This window comes from Panthera uncia, assembly GCF_023721935.1.
Source record: "Panthera uncia isolate 11264 chromosome D3 unlocalized genomic scaffold, Puncia_PCG_1.0 HiC_scaffold_8, whole genome shotgun sequence".
Taxonomy (NCBI): domain Eukaryota; kingdom Metazoa; phylum Chordata; class Mammalia; order Carnivora; family Felidae; genus Panthera; species Panthera uncia.
In genome coordinates this window covers 47,248,558-47,272,689 of record NW_026057586.1, presented here as the reverse complement: position 1 = coordinate 47,272,689, position 24,132 = coordinate 47,248,558, and the positions used below count along the sequence as shown (strand labels likewise).

Here is a 24,132-nt window from a genome sequence, read left to right as displayed (position 1 = left end):
GGGATGGGCCCAGACTTGCCCACTCCTGGAAGTACTACTGCCTCGTGGATCAGCCCATGGGATCTCTGTCTTTGAATGTGGGATGGATAAGGAGTTTGGGGTGTGACCCGCTCCTTCTACCTGCAGGGTGGGGACACAGACCTGATCCAACCCCCTTGTCTGGGGCTGGTCTTGACCCTCCGGGAGATTCCGAGGCTGAACCAGTTCTGAGGGTTTGGGAAGGACCTGACCTGCCTATAGAGTGTAGGGAGCTGAGCAGTCACACAGCATCTTCAGGTGGTTGTTTTCTAAAACAAGGTCTTCTTGGCACTATGTTTTGAAGTTCTTGGAGACTGAGAACCAGATATGCTATTCATATTAGAAGAAAATATATGGAATACCATTAGTAACCAGATGAGAGAAAATGATTTTGAGCACCGCTATGCTCATTACTCAGTGAGTCGATGGGACTCTGTTGATTTGGAGTGTGATGAACCCTGACTGGCTCCCTAGGACAAGGTTTAGGATTCAGATAAGGACTGTTGTTCCTTTTAAGTAAGGACTCTGTCAGTAGACTTCAAAAAGAGGCCTTCTGATCATTAGGAAACTGTGGAAGAATAAACTTTCAAGCCTTATATCAGAAATTCCTCAGCGTATCATTTTTTTAAGTTCATTTATTTTTGAGAGAGAGAGAGAGAAGGAGAGAGTGGAGAGGGGCAGAGAGAGAGGAAGAAAGAGAATCCCAAGTAGGCTCCATGCTAATAGCAGGGCTCAAACCCATGAACCGCAAGATCATGACCTGAGCCAAACTCGAGAGTCAGACACTTAACTGACTAAGCCACGTAGGCGCCCCCCAGCATATCTTTCTAAGGAAAGGTCTGTTTCAAGTATGTTCCTTACGCAGTGATGGGGTTGCAGTTACAACCAAGACAGACACAGTTGCTGCCCTCAAGGACCCTATATTCTAGAGGGGAGGACAAATATTTAACAAAGCCATACTCAGTAATTGGTTCATTAATTTATCACAATGACCATGAGTGGTATAGAGGAAAGGTTTGGGGTGAATGAAGATGTGTAAAAGACTTTCTTGAGCAAAGGATGGATAATCTGAGACCCGGAGGAAAGTAGAAGACAGCATTTGAAGAGTACAGAGCAGAAGGGTGATCCCTGTGGGGAACGAAGCACAAAGAAGACTCGAAAGTGGGAAGGGCAGGGAGTCTCGGGGATGGAACCGTGGCCCTTGTGGCTGCAGCACCAGGAAGCAGAGGGAACATGGAGAAACAGAGTTGAAGGGGTGATCAGAGCCTCACAACATGTGCTGGGGAGTCAGGACTCTATCCTGAGACCAAAGGAGGATAATCAAACATGCCCGCGCTGACATTTCCACAGAGCTCTCTGGCTGTAGAGTGGCAAGAAGGGACAGAGTGGGGACACCTGGGTGGCTCAGTTGGTTGAGCATCTGACTCTTGACTTCCACTCAGGTCGTGGTCTCACTTGGTGGGTTCAAGCCCAGTGTTGGGCTCTGCACTAAGTGTGGAGACTGCTTGGGATTCTCTCTTTCCCTTTCTCTTTGTCCCTCCCCCACTCACTCTTTCCCTCCCTGAAAATAAATAAGCTTAAAAAATATTAAAAAAAAAAAAAAGAAGTGTGGCTGAGACTGGGTGGCATGAAATGGAAAGTTAAGAAATGGTGGAACCGACAAGATTTGGTTGGAAGAGAGAGAGGATTAAGAGTGACTCCTAGTAGGTTTGTGGCTGGCTCAGCAAGGGGATTTCTGGTGAGAGAGTGAAAGGAGGGGAGAGAGTGGTAGGAAGGGCAGAGAGTCAGGCTTGGCAGCTGGGAGGCATGATAGAGGCATGTAGGTCCCAAGCTCTGCTTGAGATACTCAGAATTTGAGGTATCAGTAAGCCACGTGTGCAGGTGGTAACAATAAGGTAACAATAAGGTAACCAGATGTGCAGATCTGGCCCTGGGAAGACAAGTCTTGGCTGGAGGGAAGCATCTGGGCTTCATGGGCACACACCTGCATTGGGCTGCAGAAGTGACTATGACTTTGAGGCAGGTGGGAGGGAAGAGGAGGTCCTCTGAGGGCCCTCAGGGATCCCTCCACATGCGAATGGAAGGAGGGGATGCTCGAGGGGGATGAGGCGGACACATAGCAATAAGTCAGCAAGCAGATGGCGGCAGACGTCTGGGACCGTGCCTCTCTCCAAAAGGTAGCAGCCATCTTTTCAAATGATATTAATGATCTGTGTCTTTTCACTTTCCATTCATGCATGCTGCTTATGGATCGTATGAAACAAAATCATGATAATGGATACATTTATTGTGTCTTTCCTGTGTGCTAGCCACCGTGCATGATGTTGAACACTGCTTACAATATTTAACTGTCATACCCATCCTGGCAATGGGATATCACGGCACTTTCGTCCGTGCTATCAGCGGATTAGATTTTAAGGCTGGGACCTGCCTGTTCAGGAGGCAGCTGAAGCTGAGAGCAGTTTGTAACTTGAGAGTAACCTGAATCCCAGCCCTCTAGGTATTCTTTGGTGGAATCTTCTGGTAATCTACATTGTTTCCATGCTCTAGGATCGCTTCATATCTCTAAATATAGAAGATGGCAATCTCCTGGTGCGCTACAAACTGAATTCAGAGCCACCAAAAGAAAAAGGAGTCACCCACACTGTCAACAACGGAAAAGACCATTCGGTACATCCTTTGAACGTGTTCACATGAATTGATAAATGTCCTCAGTCCTTTAGAATTAAGTCAGTGCCAGGACATTTTTCTATTACCAGACTAACTTAACAGTTATTAAAGGATGAGGGACACATCTCTCAAAATCAGAATATTTGGGCATGAAATATATATATGTATATATGGCATATATAAAACATGATTAATTTCAAATGCAAACATTTCTATTAAAATGTTTTAATATTATATTTTTATCCAAAAGTTCTATGGCTCAGAATCTTCCTACCATGTATATAATGAATCTGAAGGAAATAAAAACATAATAGCTCTGAACCATGGTGAATAGGATCCTTTAATTGCCCATTGCTTGCTGACTCATCTCTCATTTATTTTAGATCCAGATCAAAATCGGGAAAGCCCAAAAACTCATGTGGATAAATGTGAATTCTAAAAAAATCAGAATTGAAGGTGAAATATTCGATTTCGGCACATACTATCTGGGAGGGATTCCAATTTCAATCAGGGAAAGGTAAGACGATGTAAAACAAAACAAAAAACAAAGAGGCAGGTTACCTCTCTTCGTGGTTATGATTGCTAATGATTAGTTTACCTTTTCAAATTCCAGCAACAAACACAAAAAGTTTAACTTCTTAGTGTTAACAGTGTTAGCCAACAGAGTAAAACAGGTTGTGAACACTGGATAATGAGATTGGCTGTTGAAAGGAGAGTGAGGGAATCGCGGGTTACCCCCCCTCCCCCCCCAGGGTCCTTCTTAGGAAGAGAGAAGCCATAGGGAATGTGGTTAGTGTTGACAGTGCTGGAATAAGAATGGAGGCTGTGGCCCTGGGGCCCTTCAAGGTAGCACAGGAGAGCGCAGGCGGTTCCATGGCCTGGCAAGCAGCGCTGGGCACTAAAAGTTGGGGTTGCTGCCTTCAGGAAGTATGTCCAGAATATAAAGCATGTCTGTATTACTTGGCCTTTTGTGTTATCAAGGACTGAATAGGTACATCACTGCTTCTTGGATAATAAACACATGGATGAATTAAGTTAATGTTAGAGGAAGTGAAGCTTCATCTGAATGAGAAAAAAAATACGACTTCCAGAATGTGCTTAAAAATAACTTTTACATTTAAACTTGTGTGTATCCTCCAAAAAGGCTTTTAAATAGCTGACAATAGGGGCGCCTGGGTGGCTCAGTTGGTTAAGCGTCTGATTTCAGCTCAGGTCATGATCTTGCAGTTCAAGGGTTTGAGCCCTGCGTAGGGCTCTGTGCTGACAGCTTGGAGCCTGGAGCCTGCTTTGGATTCTGTGTCTCCCTCTCTCTCTGCCCCTCTTCTGCTCCTGTGTGTGTCTCTCTCTCAAAAATAAATTAACATTAAATAGCTGACAGTAATGTGTGGAAGGACTCCCTGGAAGGTTAGTACAGACTCATGACTGAGTTAAGAGCACTCCCCCATGAAACTGTGTTTATTATGATTATTCTTACATGAGATCTGAGGATATTGAACTCCTTTTCTAATTTATAAATCAGGTCAAAGGAGTACTAGATGTGGTTTTTAAGGTGTTGTGTATAGGTGGTCTTTCTTCAAGAATCCTTATACATGTGGACATCGGTCCATCCATAGTAAAGAGGAACTAATATTCATTTTAAAGTTCTTAAGGTTACCCTCAAAGACGAAAATACAGGTGAGAAAGCTCTGCCCTTAATAGAGTTTGGGAGTGAATATCTTAGATTCTTTGAACTAGAAAGGACCTTGCATGGGATGCAACCTCTGAATTTTATAGATGAAGGAATTGAGAGCCAAAGAGGGGCCGTTCATATTTAGCATCATCGATATTAAATATCAGTTCAACCATGAATTGCTGTTACAAATGATCAGTAATCTTGATTTTATTCAATTAAATGTGATAAAATAGGTTAATTTAAGGAAGTCAGCACTGCTGTGCACATCTGAGATTCCCATTCATTCATTACACAAGTACTCATTGAGTGTCTAGTGACATCAGGCAGTGTGGCTGTTGCTGACAAGGCAATGATGAACTGGCCAGGACCTCAAGTGTAGCAGATGGGAGACCACAGAGTGTGGTGGGTGCCACGAAGGAGAAGCTCAGGGTCCTGTGAGTCCCCGGGGGGGAATCTAATCCGCTTGGGGGCATCAAGAAGGTGGTCTCTGGCTGGGACCTGAAGTATAGGAGCAATCAACATACGTAAAGCGCCAAGAGCTGGAGAAAGCGTGACCTTCCAAGGAACTGGAGGATACTGGCGAAGCAGGCTGGGGGTGCCACATGGGGCTGGTGTGGCAAGCAGGGGCCAGAACACAGAGGACCTTGAAAATCACAGTAAGACAGCCGTTGCTGGGGGGACACCAGCAGAGAAAGGACATGATCGATTTCAACTTCTCAGTAGCTTACTCCGGTGCAGGGTAGAGACTGGATTCGAGAGGGAAAAGGCAGAGGCAGGTAGAGCAGTTGGAAGATGAGCTTATTAACAGAGGCAAGAGATGAGGGCAGCCGCAGGGAAGCAGCTGTGCAGATAAGGCAAAGGGCGTGGATGCTTAGTATCATTAGGACAGCAGATGGGTAGTACTGAACGGTTGCTTGGGGCTGGGGAGGGAAGTATAAAAATGTTCAGGGGTGACACCTGGGTTTTGCTCCAGTGCTTGGGCAGATGGATGGCACTGGCAAGGAGGCAGGGGGATGGGTTCGGTCTGAGCCAGGCTGAGTTCCCGGAACCTGAGAGCAGGTGGAGATGCCAGAAAGCAGTTGGACAAAGGCCTGGACCTCTACAGAGAAGTCTGGGCTGGAGAAAGGGTGAATGCAGCTCACGTACAGGTGTTGGTCAAGCTTGTAGGGCAGGTGAGCTCACCTGGAGCACTGAGGAATTCTCGGAGGCAGCGAGGAAGCTACTGGTCAGTGGTTTGCATTTGTGCGGCGTTAGCAGAAGACCACGGGTAGCGATGTGGGTGCCAGTGAGTCAGGATTTACGAGGAAAGGGTAGTGGGTGATAATCAAAAAGAAGTCATTCTAGTCTTGGCTCAGCCACTAAGGAGCAGTGGGACCTTGAGTTAAGTCAGCACTCAGCCTTTCTTTGCCTTATCATCCCTATCCACTTATGAAATACATATGTGGAAAGGCACCTGGGTGGCTCAGTTGGTTAAGTGTCTGACTCTTGATTTCTGCTCAGGTCTTGATCTCGCGGTTTGTGGGTTCAAACCCCGTGTCGGGCTCTCTGCTCTGACAGGAGAGCCCGCTTCAGATTCTTCCTCTCTGCCCCTCTCCTGCTCACACTCTCACTCTTTCTCAAACAAACATACATACATACATAGATATAGTTATGCATATACAGATAGATGTACATACAGAATTTTTCTAGTAATTTTTCTAGTAATCTAGTAATAAATCTAGTAATCTAGTAATCTAGTAAGTCCTAGAGTTTTCCAAACAAGGGACTACTTCTTTTTCTGGGTGAGTTTATACTTTGAGTTTTTACTAAAATCGTAAGAACATCTGGGGCACCTGGGTGGCTCAGTCGGTTAAGCATCCGACTCTTGATTTTGGCTTAGGTCACGCTCCCAGAGTTGTGGGATCGAGCCTTGAGTCAGCCTGCTTAAGATTCACTCTCTCCCTCTCCCTCTGCCCCTCCCTCACTCACTCTCTCATGCTCGCTCTCTCTCTCTCTCTCTCTCTCTCTCTCAAAAAAAAAAAAAAGATCAAAAGAACATGGAAAATGTAAGAGATAGAAGACAGTCAAAAGAGTTCACTGGCCTTTTACTCCCTTGCAAATAAAATGCTAAGCAATATTGGCCATTTCTGGCCCTGCTTTATCCCTCTGGTGACATCTTTGATGGTCCAGAGAGTCTTGAATCTCCCTGTGATGGGGGCCACTGGGGGGCGGGTGGGCAGACAGGAATCCTACTAAGTACCCACACCCAAGCTCTGCAGGGCAGGCAAACAATCTGTCTAAAGGAGGGAGGTGTTCTGATTCCCACATAAGGGGAAGGCCCTTACAGACAGCAGCACTTAAACCTAGTTTGGAATGAAGGAAGCCAGTTGAATCTCTAAATGAAGCAGCCCTGACCAAGAGGTTTTGTGAGTGCCCTGTTCTGTCCTCTCTCGCTATAATGTATCCCCATGGGGGTGGGAGCCCAGATCTGGGAATGACTTGTTTAGGATTACAATCAGAAATCATAATCTGTTAATCCCATCTGCTTCCCATGAGAAGAGAAAATCACCCAGGTGATTCCAGAGGCTCTCAAGCAACAGGAAGTCTTTCCTGGGGAAAGACCTACACCATTGTGTCGGTGTAATAATAAACCATTAAAATGAAAACAGTAATTCTTTTTTTTTTAGCGTTTATTTATTTTTGAGAGAGAGCATGAGCAGAAGAGGGGCGGAGAGAGAGGGAGACACAGAATCCAAGGCCGGCTCCAGGCTCTGAGCTGTCAGCACAGAGCCCGATGTGGGGCTCAAACTCAAGAACCGTGAGATCGTGACCCGAGCTGAAGTCGGCCGCTTAACCCAGGTGCCCCGAAAATAATAATTCTTAAAGTAAAATCAAGGATCTATTGGACATTTACTCAGTACCCAGCACTACGCTTAGGATTACATTTGGCTCTTACTGCTCTGAAATCTGTCGACCACAGGTTTGGACCAGGTTGGTCTTTGTGAGTGGATTGGCCCACAGTGTGCATACATACCCCCGTGCGCTAACCCATTCATACAGCAGCCTGCACCCCTACACAGTCACATTCCTCTCGCAAGTGTGTTCAGCCTTTGCATCCTGGACTCAGCGTGGAATTCTAGGCCTTCCGATGAGCCAGAGTGCCAAGAACGCCTCGAAGAAGAGTGGAAATAAATCTTCCATCTTAACATCTCCGCTGCAGATAACTGTTCTGTAGAAAGAGTCTCCATTCTTCCAAGTGCTAGAAGTACACAAACAGTGTAAACGTAAAGAGCAAGGACCAGTGTGTGTGCCACACCGCTCAGGTCCCAGCACTGAGGTGGCCACTTTCCTGCCGCATGACCTCAATCAAGTTGCTTGACCTCCACGTGCCTCCCCATGCTACATCTGGAACATAGTCAGAGGATCTACCTGTCTCTTAGGGCGGGGTGAGGATTCAAAGTGGGTCAAAGAGTCAGCCAGGCAGGTGGTGAGAGCTCAGTAAATGTTAGAGAAGAAAATAGCTCCCTCGAAAGGTTCTGGCGGGGCTGGAATACTAATGCCTGACACAAGATAGGTGCTGCCTGTCCCCCGGCTGCCTTTCTTCTCCGCTTTGCTTTTCTGCTACCTTCTTCCTTCAACTTACACTTGATGGAAAGAAGGACCTCAGGGGATGGTGATGGGTCTAAACCATGCGGAAACCCCACAGAGAATGGATTTTAAAATATGTGTAAATAGACAAGCTCCAGGAATGAATGCAAACTTTCTTTGTTTTCCAAGGCAAAAAGCCATCTTTATAAAATAATTAAGCTCAAGCTGCAATGCCAGCGAGGATTCATTTCTTCCTTTTCGTTCTAATGAAATTTAATTGTATGCATATTACATGTAGCTCAACTATTTATAATGACTTGAATAAAAATGAATACAGATACCTTTCCACTTAGAAAGGTGAGCTGACTTAGGGATTTATAAGGAAATGAACCTTGGGGTTTTCTTAGTTACATCATTTGTTTAAGAAATGACAACTATTTGCCTGGACTCCAGTCAGTTCGTGTGTGTTAATGGTGTATGTGAAGTCAGCTCCAGACAGATCCAAAAGTCAAATCCAAGGGGAAATGCAAAAAAAAAAAAAAAAAAAAGAAAGAAAGAAAGAAAGAAAAGAAAGAAAAAGGAGTGGGGAATGCCAAGTTAGCCACATAGGCAGAGTTGCTGCAGCAAGAAATTCCTCTCATTACGATGACTGTACTCAATATGGGGAGAGTTACTCACCCTGGCATCTCACGTGGAGTCCTTGCTCTATACTGGGCATCATTTGAGTATGTTACACATATTAACCCGCTTAAATTCATGACAACCCGATGGAACAGATGAACATGTTCCCATCGTAGAAATGAGGATACAGAGGCACAGAATAGTTAGATCGTCTGCTCAAACCACAGGGACAGGCCTTGAACCCAGGCAGTCTGGGTGCAGAGCCCTCAGTTCTAGTGCAGCAGAATACGCCTCCCGCACTCTCACAACTGCATGCCACACCCAGTGCCCAGCAATTCCAGTGCATTCACTTTTTGTTGTTGTTGTTGTCGTTTGTTTATTTATTTACTTTTGAGAGACAGAGCACAAGCCGGGGAGAGGCAGAGAGAGAGGGAGACACAGAATCCGAAGCAGGTTCCAGGCTCTGAGCTGTCAGCCCAGAGCCCAACACAGGGCTTGAACCCATGAACTGTGAGATCATGACCTGAGCCCAAGTTGGACGCTTAACTGACTGAGCCACCCAGTCAGTCCCCATGAACTTGTTTAATCCTCACAGTGCTTTCCATTGTTCTGGCCTGGCATCAATTCAATACCAAGCCACATTTTTCATCATTGACTAGAACACAAATGTAACAGTTTGTTTCTACTGAGTTAACGGTGACTAACTTAAAAGTGGATAGAAAAAAAAAGAGCTAAGAGTTTTCTAGAGCATTCTCGGGTCTAATAAGTGACTTCTTTATTAATATATATTTATATAATATTGATAGTATATTAATTTGTTAATATACTTCCTATTCACCATGTACCACCATTACTCTGGAAGGGGAGTGGGCAATTCTAGATCTTGTACATTTTCTGTCTCTATACTTTTTGAGGGCACTGGCCATTCTTCTGTCAACACTATCATGTTTATTTTTAAAGCTGAGAATGCAGAATCACACTGAAAGGAAGTAGATTTTCTCAGCTTCACAAAATAAGTAGTGTTACAGAAATCCCATGAGAACAGACACCCGTAAAATAAATACCTGTTTATGGGTGAAAAGTAGCAGACAAAGTAGAGAGTTTCAGCTCTAATTCTCAGACAAGCCTGGTCTGGTACACCTCTTCCTTTTTTGTACCCCAAATCAGGTTTAACATTTCTACACCTGCTTTCCGAGGCTGCATGAAAAATCTGAAGAAAACTACTGGTGTTGTTAGGTTGAATGACACTGTAGGAGTAACAAAGAAGTGCTCAGAAGACTGGAAGGTGAGTACTGAAAACCTTGTAGAAAAGTACTGCTCCCCAACCAACCCATCTTTGGTATTCATTTACACATCAACTTTTGAGTCTCCCAGTAGCACACAGTATTATGATGAAATGGTTCATTTATACTCCCTACATATTTGCAAGATACAGAACGCCTTCAGGTTTGCAAGCTAAATTTGTAGGAAAAAAGGAATACCGACTATACACACAAAAACGCATAGATGATTGGTAGATTATCATGCAGAAAAGCAAACTCTGTTTTTTTCCCGAGGCAACATAAACCACATTAATCAGCTCAGGTGAAGTGACATAGAATAAGATACTGGATTTCAGCCATGAAATGATTCCAATGCCAATAATGTATTCTGTGTTTGCCTTTCAGCTCGTGCGATCTGCCTCATTCTCCAGGGATGGACAATTGAGTTTCACCAATTTGGATTTGGCTTTTCCCAACCACTTCCAGGCCTCCTTTGGATTTCAGACCTTTCAACCCAGTGGCCTATTATTAAGTCACCAGACAGAGGTATGAAATATTGCATGAATACTGAATAAGATTTAAACCCGACTCAAAGTTTGATGTCAAAAACAGTAGAGAGATTTTGAAGGTAAATTAACTAGGCATTTTATCCATCATCACAGGGTGAAGGACATTGTATATTTCAACCACGGAGGTTATTGTTCTTCCTGGGACAAGTCCTAAAAGAAAAAAGGCTTAGGAAGTACATTATGGTTTACAGAATTGAATTTATATGTATTCACGGACCCATTTTCATTTCTCTTGGGTTTATTTTAGGAGTTAATGTGAATTATACTGTTACATGTAATGATGTAGCTTAAAGTTTTAGATCTAAGAAAAAATCAGAATATATCCCCACTATTCTTTTTTGATTCTACAAAAGATAGTTCTTCAGATTCCTTTTTTGCATCATCAGCTAGTTGTACAAAATTTACATCTGGGGAATAAGGTCCTTTGCTCTTTGTTCATGTACAACAGCAGGACAGAATTCTCTTCAGCAAGAAGGTACCCTCTGTAGATTTATAGGGTTTCACTCGTGTTGTTATACAGGGGTAGAAGTCAACTAATAGGCAGAAATCCCCTCGTAGAATGAGGAGGGGGTTTAAAATAGAGGTAGAAGTAGAATACTGACATTCTTGGATTTGTTTCTTCAGGATTGTCAACACAACACAACAGGCATCCAACATTTGTTGAAAGACAGAATGGTAGCCGACTCTCTGATTCTGTGGCTATATCATATTAGAAGGTCTCTTTTCTCGTGATATAGTTGCTCAATCAGCCTTTAGAGATCTTTTTTTTTAACTACCCCCTGAAGAAGCACGTACCAGCATTTTTGACTGCAAGAATGCCCTTTCTATCAAAGTAGGATGATATGACCTAGTTCTTTTGACACCCAACATTTGTTTCCTTTGCTGAGGATAGAGATACTGAGCATACAGTATACAAAACGGTCGAAAGCCAGCGTAAGAGTTGACTTAGCAAAAGAGGAGATCAATCCTAGACCTAGAAATCCTAGAAATATCCTAGGAACATTGCCCTCAACTTCATAATGGGTTAGCTAAGAAATACATATAAACTGGCATTCTTTTATCCAATTTATAATGAATAGTACCAACTGAAAAAATCAAAATATAAAGCTGACAATGGCTACAACCACATGCTGGAAAAATTGTTTTAGCCTAAAAGCTCATTATTGAAAATTGCAAAAAAAACCCAAAAAACAAAAAACAAAAAACCTGTACATGGTAGAAAAAAAAACAACAGGAAAATTCAAATGACAACTACCGACTCTACACATATTTTTTAATTAAAAATCCACAGAAAGAATCTAATCATCTTGCCAAAATTTAGATCTGCAGAGTTTGATGTCAGAAAATTGAACCTCCTTGAAATTATGACCAGAAAATAAAAAATTCCTAATGACTAAAGAAAAGATATCATTGTTACGATCATATATGGAAAAACAGTTGATGAATGAAACCTTCATCACACAATTGATTGAGGAAAGAGTTGATCCTGATGAAAATAACATAAGCACATTGAAAATAGAAAAATTTAGAGATGGCTTAACTATTTTGTGTAATTGATGGAGAAGTTAAATTGGTTTATGAATGTAGTTCCATAAAGTGCTTTTGACAGATTCATCAGTGTTTAAACAATTTGGATAAGACTTTTATATTCATAAACACGGAGTCAAAATAATCAAAAATAATCTTTAGCTCAAAATAGCAAAGTCAAAACATTTGGGTCAAACCCACCTGACTGTTTTATGCATGGTTTTGATCAGAAATTCAGTATTGATACACCTGTAATCTTGAAATAGAAATTAATGACATTGATGGGCATATGCTGTGATGATTTCAGGCAAATAACCTGCAGGTCACCCTGGAAGATGGTCACATTGAACTGAACACCAGGGATGGAAGTAGCCCCATTTTTAAATCCCCCCAGACGTACACGGATGGTTTGCTGCACTACGTATCTGTAATAAATGATGACTCTGGGTGAGTGGAATGGCCCTTCTGCCAGAGCTCTTGAGACTTTTATTTCGTTTAATGGAATTTTCTAGTATCTTTTTTGTGAAGTATGTGTCCTTGATGCTGACACTGTTTTCCTAGTAAGATTTGCCTTCTTCCTGGTTCTGGATCAATTTCCTCATAAAAAAAAAAAAAAATCAATCAATCAACCATGGGATGGATGTACAAATTGTGGTATATTCAAAATGCAGGAGTGAAACGGGTAACAAGCAAAAAGATCTACCACTGTGTGGGGTGACATGAGTGAACTTCCCAGTGTACTGCTGAGTGAAAGAGGCTGCACGTAAAAGAATCATCTCCTATGATTTCATTTCTATAAAATTCAAAAACAGGCAAAATTAATTTCTTTTCTCAGTATTCAGGATAGTGGTCATACCCTTGGAGGGAGAGAAGCAAGCACAAGGCAGGGTTCCTGGGTGCTGGTCTGTTCTGCTTCTTTATCTGGGCACTGGTATCATTGGTATATTCACGTTGCAAAAAATTCACTGAGCTGTACACAGGATATGTGAACTTCCTATACGTATAGAATACTTTAACAAAAATCTGTGCCAGAGAAATACATGGAAAAAAATGTAAGTGCTCTTTAAAAATAAATCTGGTCTAACAAGTTACTTTAGGTTAACGATACTGAATCTGAATCGAAGACAGTAAGTTGACCACATGATGAGAAACGTTACTTCCCTGCAGTTCTCACTCTTGTTTTGTCTTCCTCCTTTTCCAGACTCCGGCTTCTCATTGATGACCAGCCTCTGAAGAATAACCACAGGCTAAGACACTTGTCAAATTCCCAGCAAACCCTGCGTCTGGGCGGAAGTCACTTTGAGGGTTGTATCAGCAATGTTTTTATCCAGAGGTGCGTCCTTTCCTGTGTGTGTGGCTGTGGCTGTGAGAGCCGCCTGCCTACAGGGAGGGCATCTCCTTGCTCTGGTAGCACAGCTGGATGTGTCACCACGTGCTGCACCAGGCCCTCATTCCACAAACTTGCCCATGCCTTCTTAGACAAGATACACACGTTAAAAACAAACCACTTCCCACAAAAACTTCCCTGCCTCCCTTTGTGGGAGCAGCTTTGGCACATAACCTTGGAAAAGGTCTAATCAAAATTAATTTTTGGATGATGGCCCTGAGAATTTTCCAAACTGAAATTTCACTTCATTTGAATCAAGACTGCACGTTTGATTTAATCAGAATCTGTCCCATTTTGGGGGCTGATAGCTTGCATGGGCCAGTGTACTTCTGGGAAACCAGACCACCATACTGTCAAACTCAAATGTGTCTCCCTAGAGAGAGAGGAGCCTGGTGCTAGCGTGCAAATGTTTAGATGTTCTTTTCTTTTGATTCAAAATAATCACCTTATTTTTATTTTATTTTTTTATTTATTTTAATTTTTTTTAATGTTTGTTTATTTTCGAAGGAAAGAGAGACAGAGTGTGAGCAGGGGAGGGGCAGAGAGAGAGAGGAAGACACAGAATCTGAAATGGGCTCCAGGCTCTGAGCTGTCAGCGCAGGTGCTGACGCGGGGCTCGAACTCACAAACCGTGAGATCGTGACCTGAGCTGACGTCGGTCGCTCAATCGACTGAGCCACCCAGGCACCCTATAAGTTTATTTACTTATTTTGAGAGAGAGAGAGAGAGAGACAGAGAGACAGAGAGACAGAGAGACAGCACACAACCCAGGGAAGGACAGATAGAGAGAGGGAGAGAGAGAATCCCAAGCAGGCTCTGTGCCATCAGCACAGATGATCACTTTTAGATAAAAGGCAAAGCCCTGCCCAGGGCAGAAGGGGATCCCAGGACTGGTAAGGAAACTCAGGCAACCTGTTGGAAGCTCGGGGGCTCCTATTTTCCATCAAGGCTCAGACACCAATCACAAGATAAAGCAGATTTATCTGTGAGACTCCCCTACACAAGTGCACAAGATAAAAAGCCTTCTACAAACTCACTTCTAAGGTTCCTGATGTCCACCATCACTCTAGGTCATCGACACCCACCTTTCTCCTCTCTGCATATTTCATGTTCATATTTCTAGATGACACCTGTTCCAAAGAAAGAGCTGTAGTATACTGGCTTTGCCCCAGCCCTAACCATTTAAGTGAATACAGTTTCTCAGGCCTTTCTGCTGGCAAGACACCGTGCTGGGTATTTTAGGGAATGCAGACATGGGTAACAGCACATCCTCCTTTTCTGAGCCCAGTGCCTCCTCTAGACACAATGTACAGGTAGGAGAGGAAAGTTTACCTAGAAACCATGACAGTAAGAACATGTATTCTTAAAGCAAGTTCTCGTGCCAGTGCATCTTCCTTGAGATGTCAGAGTTTGGCAGTGGTTTTCTTTTCTGCCCTCATTCCAGGCTCTCAGAGAGACCTGCAGTCCTGGACTTGTCCAGTAAATCTACCAAGAGAGGTGTGTCCCTGGGAGGCTGCAGTTTAAATAAACCACCTTTCCTCATGTTGCTTAGAGGTTCTACAAGGTTTGACAAAGCCCACACTTTCAGTATCAACCAGGTAAGTGTACCCTACACTGGCTTTTGCTTCTCCCCAGAGGATTCTCGTGAGCGATTCCTACCCCACATGAGATGTTGGGGAAAGGGCTGGGGTGGTGTTAGGGGTGCAGATCACCTGATCCCTTGGTGGTCAGTGCCTCCAGGAAGTGGGATTGATAGGTCATCAACAAATGGATTATGCCAAAATGTGGAAAAGGTTTCCGTTTTAGCTTTTAGTTTTGTATCTTGATGAAAATTTGGCAATTTTTTGTAGACAGAACAAATTGAATCTCCGGTTTCTCAATTCCTATACACAATGTCTCGCTCTTTTGATATTCCTGTTGTGTACCCAACGGGTATAGTGATTTTCTCTAGAATACAAGGGTCATGCCCCTTCCCCTCCCCATGGACAACCCTCCACCCTGGCTCTTAAGACAACATAAACACATGCACCCAGGCCTTGCCAATACCAGTGTGGTTTGACCTTGACTGCACACTGGAAACATCTGGGGAGCTTTTAAAATCCCAGTGCTTGGGTTGCATCCCACCTAATTACATCAGATGCTCTTGAAATAGGTCCAAGTGGCAGGAGTTTGTAAAGCTTCCAGGTGATTCTACTGTGCAGCACTAAGGCTGAAAGGAAGTAAAATCTCGTTTGGAGGAGCAGAAGCATTGTAATGAATTGGACACAGCATTAGGACTTAAAGAATTCCTTGCTGTGGCCGAGGTCAACACTATGACCTCCCTGTGTCTGAGGTTACAGTTAATACGATTAATGGGTATTAGTGAGCACCTCCTATGCGCCGGGCATTGCGCTAAGCTCTTTAAGTGGCTTTTCTTACTACATCTGCAAGTAACCTTGTGAGGGATGTATTATTACTGTACTTCTATATGACCATACTACAGTAATAGTACAAAGCAAGTATATTACTAGCCACATCTTACAGAAAAAGATGCTGCAGTTTAGAAAGATAAGCAATTTTCCCAAGCTCCCACAGATAGAAGGTGCAGTAGGAATTCAAAACCAGATAGCTTGATCCCACAGCCTGCACCCTCCTAAGAGCAATGTGCTTCTGTTCAGCACACTTTTCTCTCAACGTCAACCCCCATGCTACTTGTCTGCCAATATTTCCCTTGCTGCACGGTGATTTGGAGAAGTTGAATAATAGTCCATAATAAGAAACGTTTTATGCTACTACGAAGAAATATATTTTATAGAGGGTAGTCATTTTGCTGATATGAAAACAACATCTTTAGGACTGCTCCATCAGGAATGAAATCATATATTCATTTTTTTTTCATTGTAAGGCTGAGAGTTACTGAGAGGCTAAATTAACACAGTGATGGTAGAGATGGAGAGAAGGAAAGGGGTTCAAAGCTATTTAGAAGATAGAATATACAGGACCCAGATGATAATTGAATGTGGACAGCAAGGGAGAGGCAGGAGTTAATGTAATTCTGAGATATCTAGTCCGGGTTATTGGATGGGTGGAGATGCCATTTCATGGACATAGAAGAAGGACAAGTATTTGGAGGAAAAGAGACTGGGTGGAGTATATTGTATATTGAGTGACAGGTGCCTGGAGGACATCTACAGAGAGAAAGCCATCAGGGACTGTCTCTGAGTGGGCCTCAGTGGATGGGGGGCAGAGGCTGGGTCCACCGATGCGGGAGCCGCCAGTGAATACGCTGTATTTAATTGTGCCTCTGTTCTGTGCAAGCCCCCAGATTTGACGGAATAAGACATTAATTTTGCCTCCAAAAGCTCAATAATAGAAAGAAAGCAACAAAGCTTTGTGGTTAAGTACTAGACTTGGGGGTCAGACTTACTGGGTTTACACCAGGCTTTACCACATATTAGGTGTGTGGCCGTGAATGATTATTTAACCTCTCAGCGGGTCTATTTCCTGAAACACAAATGCAGATATATAAAGTAAGATCTCCTAGTGTTGTTGTGAGGGTTAAAAGAGGTGCTAAACATCCAACATGTAGAAAAGTGCCTGGCACATGGTAAGCATGTGATAAATATCGGCTGTTATTATAATAACCTCAGTGAAAACAAAAAACGTGCAGCAGGCAGGAATTTCCCTGCCCCACAAATCAGGGGGGTTCTTCTGGAGGAGGTGACACACGAACTGGGTCTGGAGCATGGGTTGGATTTAGACAAGTAGATGTTGCTTTGCACGAGCAGAAGCCCGAAGCCAGGAGGCAGGATGTGGGTGTAACTCGGATGCGTGACACTTCCCGTACATCTCTCTGATCATCACCAGTCTGCGTACTATCTCTTTCGGTTCTCACCACACCCCTCTGAGAGCAGAATAAAATGCCAGCTCTACAGGTCAGGAAACGGAGTCTCAGAGAGGTTTTAAAAAAAAAAAAAAAAAAAAAAAAAAAAAAAAGGCAACTTGCCCAAGAGCACCCAGTCAGTACACGGTAGACTCAGAATTCAAACTTAGAGCTGTAGACCTTAAAGAATGTTCTCTTCAGACCACATCCTGTGGCCTCTACAGGGTTGGAAAGCTTGGTGAACAGGGGAAATTGGGTGGAGGAAGGGGAGTGACAGAGGTAAGCTCAGAATTCCACATTTGAGCCCCATCAGGGATAGGATGACTTAATGTAATTTTGACATTTTTCTGTAGTCAACATGAAGCCTTTGAAAGGATTGCTTTAAACCATGTTTAAAGAGTAACAGGCAGCAGCCTGTGGGATGGTTTGATGAGGGAAAGTTCTATAGACAAGGAGTCAAACTGGCAAACTACTGACAAAGTCCAGGCAAGAGAGTCAGGAGTCTGGCTTTCAGGGCAGAGGGACTGGGAGTGGCAGTTGTGTCACAGAAATGAAGTAGGACATGGAAACTGAACTCAGGGAATAGGCAAGGGAGGTGGGTGTCCATGATGGCCAACATGTAGGGCCTGGGTGCCTTGAAGGAGGTTGGTGCCATTATGAGAAGGAAGAGTTGGTGACAAAAGGTATTTATGAAAACTGTTCATCTCGATGTTACTGCTATTGCCACACAAAGAAGACTCAGGGAGGGAGCGAGGCCCCAGTAAGGAAGCTCCATTAGGATCCAGGGTGGGCTGGATGTGAAGCGGTTTTAAGCAATTCATTTAACTCTCTGGTGGGTATGATTGCCCATCTCCACTCACCAATGTGTAAACACAAAACGTTTTAAATAAGTGGTATCGAGTTTCTATTCCAAACACCCTGTCCAGGAATCAGGTCCAGGAGGGTAACCTGATCTTGGAGGAATTTAAATTTGTTTGGAAGCCTTTAGCCGTTAGCTCCAAAGTAAAATGGTTTACGATAAGAAGATCTATAGGGTCACGTAATGGACAGTTCAGGGACAGGTAGTGTTTGAGGCCTGGCCCATCTCAGCTCCATCCTGCATAGTTCAGGGCTTCGTATCCTCACGGGATAATGCTCAGCACCAGACCCATGGATCAGCTCGTCTTTGTTAGCAAAGACGTATTTCTCAGAGGCCCCATCCCCTGTTTCCCCTCAAGGTTCATTGTCCAAGAGGGAGGTCACATGTTCATTCCTCAACCTGTCCCTGGCACAGCAAATCCCTGCCCTTCACTTTGACAAATAGAGAACCCAGTGGAGCACTGGGTCTTGTGGGGACTGTGGACACATGATTGCAATCTGGGCTCCGCAGAGCAGAGAAAACGGGGAGAACAGCTGGAGAGTCTCAGTTTCTAACAATTTTTCCATCCCTACTTGATATTTATTAGTTATTTTTTGGCATTAAAACTCAGTTCTGTTCAAAAGCTCAACGTGTCATCTAGCCCAGGACACATTTCTGTGCGTAGGTCAATTCTGACTAACGTGGAGACAGGCCATGCCTCCCTCCCCACCCACACCTTCTGGTTCTTGCTCTCTGTTTCTTTCACTGTCCTGCTGCACAAACCCAAATGAATGGCTCCAAGGAGAGGTGGTAGGCTGGTGGCTCCATGTCCTACTGGCTGGCATGGCATGGCATGCTGCTGCCAAATGCTGGCTCTCTCAAGTGACATGACGATTATTCCACAGCTCCATGGAGGGGAGGGACTCTGGATACCCTCGGGTCCGAGGTGCAGCAGCTGTCAGGAAAGAGACCAGACTTGTATTGGATGGGAAGAACATGCATCCTCCCTGAGGATGAATTCATCTCTATTGAATTAATCTCCTAGGATCACAGTAAAACCTGCGAGAGGCACTTAGCAAGATAAGTATTCTTTACTCTTCCCCCTGATGATTAGCTGTCCTCAGTTTTTGCTTCTCTCCCTGGCAGCCATTGCGGGACACACCAGCGGCCTCCCCAAGGAGCATGGAGGTGTGGCGAGAGGCCCAGTCTTGCCGGCCACCTCCCCGGGCCCAGGCCAGTCACGGAGCCCTCAGGTTTGGGGACCGTCCCACCAGCCACTTGCTCTTCACGATTCCCCAGGAGTTGCTGGAACCCAGGTATTTGTTAATTTTCCTGCCCCCACACCAACTCAGAACCTGACTCGACAGTTGTGCCCCGGAGCAGGCTAGCCAGCGGGACACCATGCACCTGTCCCTAATGAAGCGGCACCACCACTTCTGTGAAAGAAGGTGCTGGCCCCCACGGGACAGGGAGCGTGACTGCCCGAGCGTGCGCCCTCCCCGCAGCCGGAACACACACACAGTGGGGGCTGCTCGGCGGCCAAAACAACCCTCCCAACCCCCGGGCAGCCCTGGTGGAGGATTGACGGTGTTCTAAAAATAAGACTGACACTTCTTTTCGAAGCTGCTATTTATTTCTGTTATAAATCACCTTTCTTGTCTGCATTCTATAGTCAGAGAAAAATAATCCTTTTAAGTAGACTCAGTGCCAGATAGATCATATTTAGAGACCACTTTTGGACTTCTTGTGCTAACAAGTCGCATCACTTTTGGGGAGGAGGAAGTGAAGACATATTAATTATGTTGGATAAAAGTAGGAAAACAAGGTTTGCCATTTTCATATGATTCAGAGACATAAATAACAAGGTGCCACAATTCTGTGATGGTTTATGTCCAGAAGCAGAATTTCCCAAGGGTCAAAAAGGCCTGGCTTTGAGACTGAGGTTCAGTCCCCACTCAGCCACTTGCTGGCTGTGTGACCTCGGGCCATTTGCCAGTTCGGTCCTCTGGGATGCACGTTCAAGATGGGATTAGACGTGCAAGAGATGTATTGTTCCTGTGGGAGATAAAGGTGGAGGGAGGGGGGCTGGCAGGGAGAGCCTTCGGCTGAGACGGGAATGGCGCCGTTAACCATGGGGCAGCAGCAAAGCAAAGGTCACCCCTTAGAAGAGTTGAGCATAAATGGCCTGGCTCTAGTTTTGCTGCTGAGCTCAGTTCTTGGCTGGGAGTCATCCATATACCACTGCAGACCTGAGGGCACGGCAGAGGGGGACTGCCAGCCACCGCACCCCCACAGCACGTTCACTCTGGAGATTGGAGTAGCAAATCCGCGGACACCATAGGCTAGAGTTCAGCTTCTTTAAGCCTCCGCTTTCTCTCCGTAAACTTGGCATCATTATGCTTGTCTCGCATGTTTTTGCAAGTTGCTTCATCTCTTTGAATCTCCATTTTCTCATCAGCTAAATGTTGATAATGCTTTCCTTGCAGGGAGGAGACGTAGTAGCTTGCAAGGGGCTGGCCCTCACATACTCAATAAGCAAAGTGTACGATTCACAGGCAGATGTGAAGGCCGGAAAAGGGAAGGGTGGAGTTTGGAAGGAGAACCCTATGCCAACAGCTCCCCAACTCCAGCTGGGATCCCTGATTTGCAAGAACTGTGCTAGTGGAGACTAAGAAGTGGGGTCCCACTCAGTTATTAGCCCTTCCCGGGGCTACCTGTCGGGAGGAAGCCCCCACTCCCGCTGACTGTGCCCTTGGCCAAGCTGAGCTTAATGACCATGATCTCTGTGCAGATGCTCCCGGCCTCCCCTCCCACCTGCCTGGGCTCGGAGGCTTCTCTACCAGCCCTGCCCTCCCCTCTCCCTGCAAAGCCCCCTTCTGTCTCACATCTTCTCTCTCATCACGTTCAGTGTGGTGAGTCCTCTGGCTTCTTCTGAGGATTTGACCCCAGCACCTTCCCTTGCAACACTAAATTATATGTAATAAATGGGAAAACAAACATTTTTAAAGGGAAAGTGGAAAAAAGTAATCATTAGCAGATGTAACTTTTGAATTATATTAGTCTCAAATATTCTAGCAATCGGAGTGTATTTCCAGGATGCTACCAGTCCAGAATATGGGCTCTTCCATCGTTCTCATTCTAATTTATATCCTGGCAATTTTTGGCCTCTCCTTTAAAATGCTGCACCACTATTTTATCCTTGTGATGAATGCATAAAAATGCCACTTTGCTCCCTGCCTTATTCTCCTATCCACCAGCAATGAAGCGTCATAGCTACAGTATCATATGCTGGGATTTGAATATAGTACCGTCTTTTTTGGGTGTTAGTCAGTTAGCCTTTTATGAAAGAAAGCTGCTTTAAGAAATAACTCTGAAAAGCAAATGTCAAGTCTGATAACCAAGCCCACATATGTAAAGTACTTTAATTCTGTAGCAAGTTCGAATATCCTCCTTAAATTGGCTAACCCTCATTCTCTAAACCTCCGCACGCAGCTACACCAAGAGAAATATTGAGCGGTGTCACCATCTGGTTGGTTTAATTTAACAAATATAGATTTCTTTTTCATTTTGAAGAACATCACCCTCAAGGAAACTTGCTAATCTGAAAAATTAAAGCATCTCAGTGTTTGCTCAACCTCACAGTATTAAAAAGCAAAGAGAAGTAACAGTGTCATTTTTTTCTTCCGCTTCCTGGTTCTGCCTCTGAGTTTTCCATTTACCATTTCATTCAGCTATTCAGTTAACTGTTCAGTTCAGCTGAACTATGTGTTGACTGCCCGCTGTGTACAAGGCACTGGAGATAGAGCTTCAAGCAGGAGAGACCTAGTTCCTGCCCTCTGTCTGGGTTGCGCTTAGACATAAACCAAAAGGAGTGGATGATGACAGCCTACTGGTAACCTGCGTCCTCCACCACCTTGTCACGCTGCACTTTTAGGTACCCCTGTCAGTGCACCTATGCGTCAGAAACAGCTAAGAATGAAACATCCATCATTGTATTCCCAGTGCCCACCGCAGGGCCTCATACATACTACACTCTCATTAAATATTGTTGGATGAATGAATAAATGGGTGGATGGGTGGGTGGGTAAGTGAGTGAATGTGAGTTCTCCTGCAAAATTAATCTTGCTCAACCAGATGTGCATATGATATGTAACCATCATGCAAAGGAATATTCACTTTCACTCTTTGCTTTTACTGCATGATGCTTGCTTAATTCCTGTTCCATTGGAGCTGGGATATTAAGGTCCAAGAAACATAAAGGTGGATGGGAGAAGGTGGGTCTGTACTTGCCCGCCTCTGTGTTAAATATGTCTAACAGAAAGAAAATGCTTACCTGATTCTTAAATCAAATCCTTGTTACTCAAATTACTCCCCCCCCCACACACACACACACAACTTCCCCTTACAATGTTCCACTCCTTGCACATATACAAAATAGAATGATATTCACTGGGTTAAAAAGTTACTGGCTGCTAAGTGAAATGAGCTGTTAGTCACAGAAAGGCGAATACTGTGTAATTCCACTTATGTGAGAGACCTCAGTAATCAAATTCAGAGAGACAGGAAGTAGAATGGCGGTCACCAGTGGTACAGAGGACAGGGAATGCAGAAGTGTTGTTTGCTGGGTACAGAGTTTCAGTCTTGCAAGGTGAAAAGAGTTCTGGACACTGGTTGCACAGTCATGCGAATGTACTTAATGCTACTATACACTTTATAAAGGTTGAAATGGCAAATGATGTATATAAATTACCATGATTTGTTTAAGTGCGGATTTTTTTTAAACAGTAGGGCATCTTCGTTCTTGCCATATGCTGGAGCTTACACCACCGTCTAGGTTTGCCCTAGAGTTTGCTCATTATTCCCCAATATAGTAAGAAAATTATACATAAAACTTTTAATAGCTGGGCTACAATGGCTTTTAAAACTTTCTAAAGAAATAGGTCATTTAATCAGTACATGCCTTAGTTCATGCATTTGAATCATGGGGGTTTGGGTGTCTGTGCCTCATCCCCTCTCCTGGCTTCAGGGACTCAGAAGAACACTAAACACGTCTATTCTCCTTCTTTGCCTTTTGCTTTATTTTCCTGACAGGTCACTGTTTGCTGTGGACGTGTGGACAGCCTCCTCCAGAGGGCTCGTGTTTTACACGGGCACTAAGAGTTCCTATATGGCTCTTTATCTTTCAAAGGGACGACTCATCTTTGCTTTGGGAGCAGAAGGGAAAAAGCTGAGGCTCAAAAGCAAAGAGAAGTGCAATGATGGGAAATGGCACACGGTAAGACCTGGGGCTGTGTGAGCCCCTCCCCCTGCTACAGAATTCACTATGGAGTACCTGGAAAGGAGTGTCCACATTCTGCCAGCCACAGAAGCACAGCGCTGGGAGAGCCCGTGTGGCCGGAGGCACTGGGCACCCCCATGTCTTCGCACAGGAAATGGCTGCATGTGCTGGGCAAGGATGTTGTGCACGGATGCCTCAGTGCCCAGATGGGCTTTACTGACCACTTCTTCGGGGTCCTCGCCCTGCCTCCCTGGGCTGTGTCCCCTACCCCCTTCCCACCCCTGCTTCCTGGACAATTTCCGTCTGTCAAGACCATGTCTGGGTGTCCAGGCCCCTCTCTGAGCCTGGAATGCCTTCTGGATAGCACAAGCTTAAAGACCGAGATCTCTAGCATTCCAGATCTTCCCTGAAGGCATCCAGATTTGAAGAAAAATTCAATTTAAGACAAAAGGGACCTTTTTTTTTTTTCCTGATGAGGGAACTAGAACTCAAAAAACGTAAGCAGCTTGACAAGTTATATTGACTTAGTCTTTCAACAAATATTTAATGAGCTGCCATCCTAGAGCACACAAACAAATATACCCGATATAATGTCAGATATTGGTAAGTGCTCGGAGAAAGCATTAGAGCAAGGTAAGGAAGTGGCTGAGTGTGGGGACAAACAAATATACCCGATACAATGTCAGATATTGGTAAGTGCTCAGAGAAAGCATTACAGCAAGGTAAGGAAGTGGCTGAGTGCGGGGACTATTTCAGATAGGGTAGTAAAGCAAAACTTCCTTTGGGAGGTGACAGTCCCTTGAAGTTATAGAAAGGGTGATCCAGGCAGAGGGAACAGCAAGCCCAAAGACCCTGAGATAG

General features: G+C 44.4%; 1 protein-coding gene across 2 annotated transcripts in view; it reads left to right on the top strand.

The window, feature by feature from the left end:
* The window catches only part of LAMA3 (laminin subunit alpha 3), a 279,507-nt gene that overhangs the window by 244,390 nt on the left and 10,985 nt on the right, over positions 1-24,132 (top strand). For both annotated transcript variants that reach the window (XM_049619625.1, XM_049619626.1), the window contains 9 exons: positions 2,569-2,688; positions 3,072-3,205; positions 9,716-9,833; positions 10,216-10,356; positions 12,214-12,353; positions 13,108-13,239; positions 14,738-14,891; positions 19,140-19,309; positions 23,085-23,268. In XM_049619625.1, the coding sequence (XP_049475582.1) occupies positions 2,569-2,688; positions 3,072-3,205; positions 9,716-9,833; positions 10,216-10,356; positions 12,214-12,353; positions 13,108-13,239; positions 14,738-14,891; positions 19,140-19,309; positions 23,085-23,268 (1,293 nt within the window). The remainder of the gene's footprint in view (positions 1-2,568; positions 2,689-3,071; positions 3,206-9,715; positions 9,834-10,215; positions 10,357-12,213; positions 12,354-13,107; positions 13,240-14,737; positions 14,892-19,139; positions 19,310-23,084; positions 23,269-24,132) is intronic.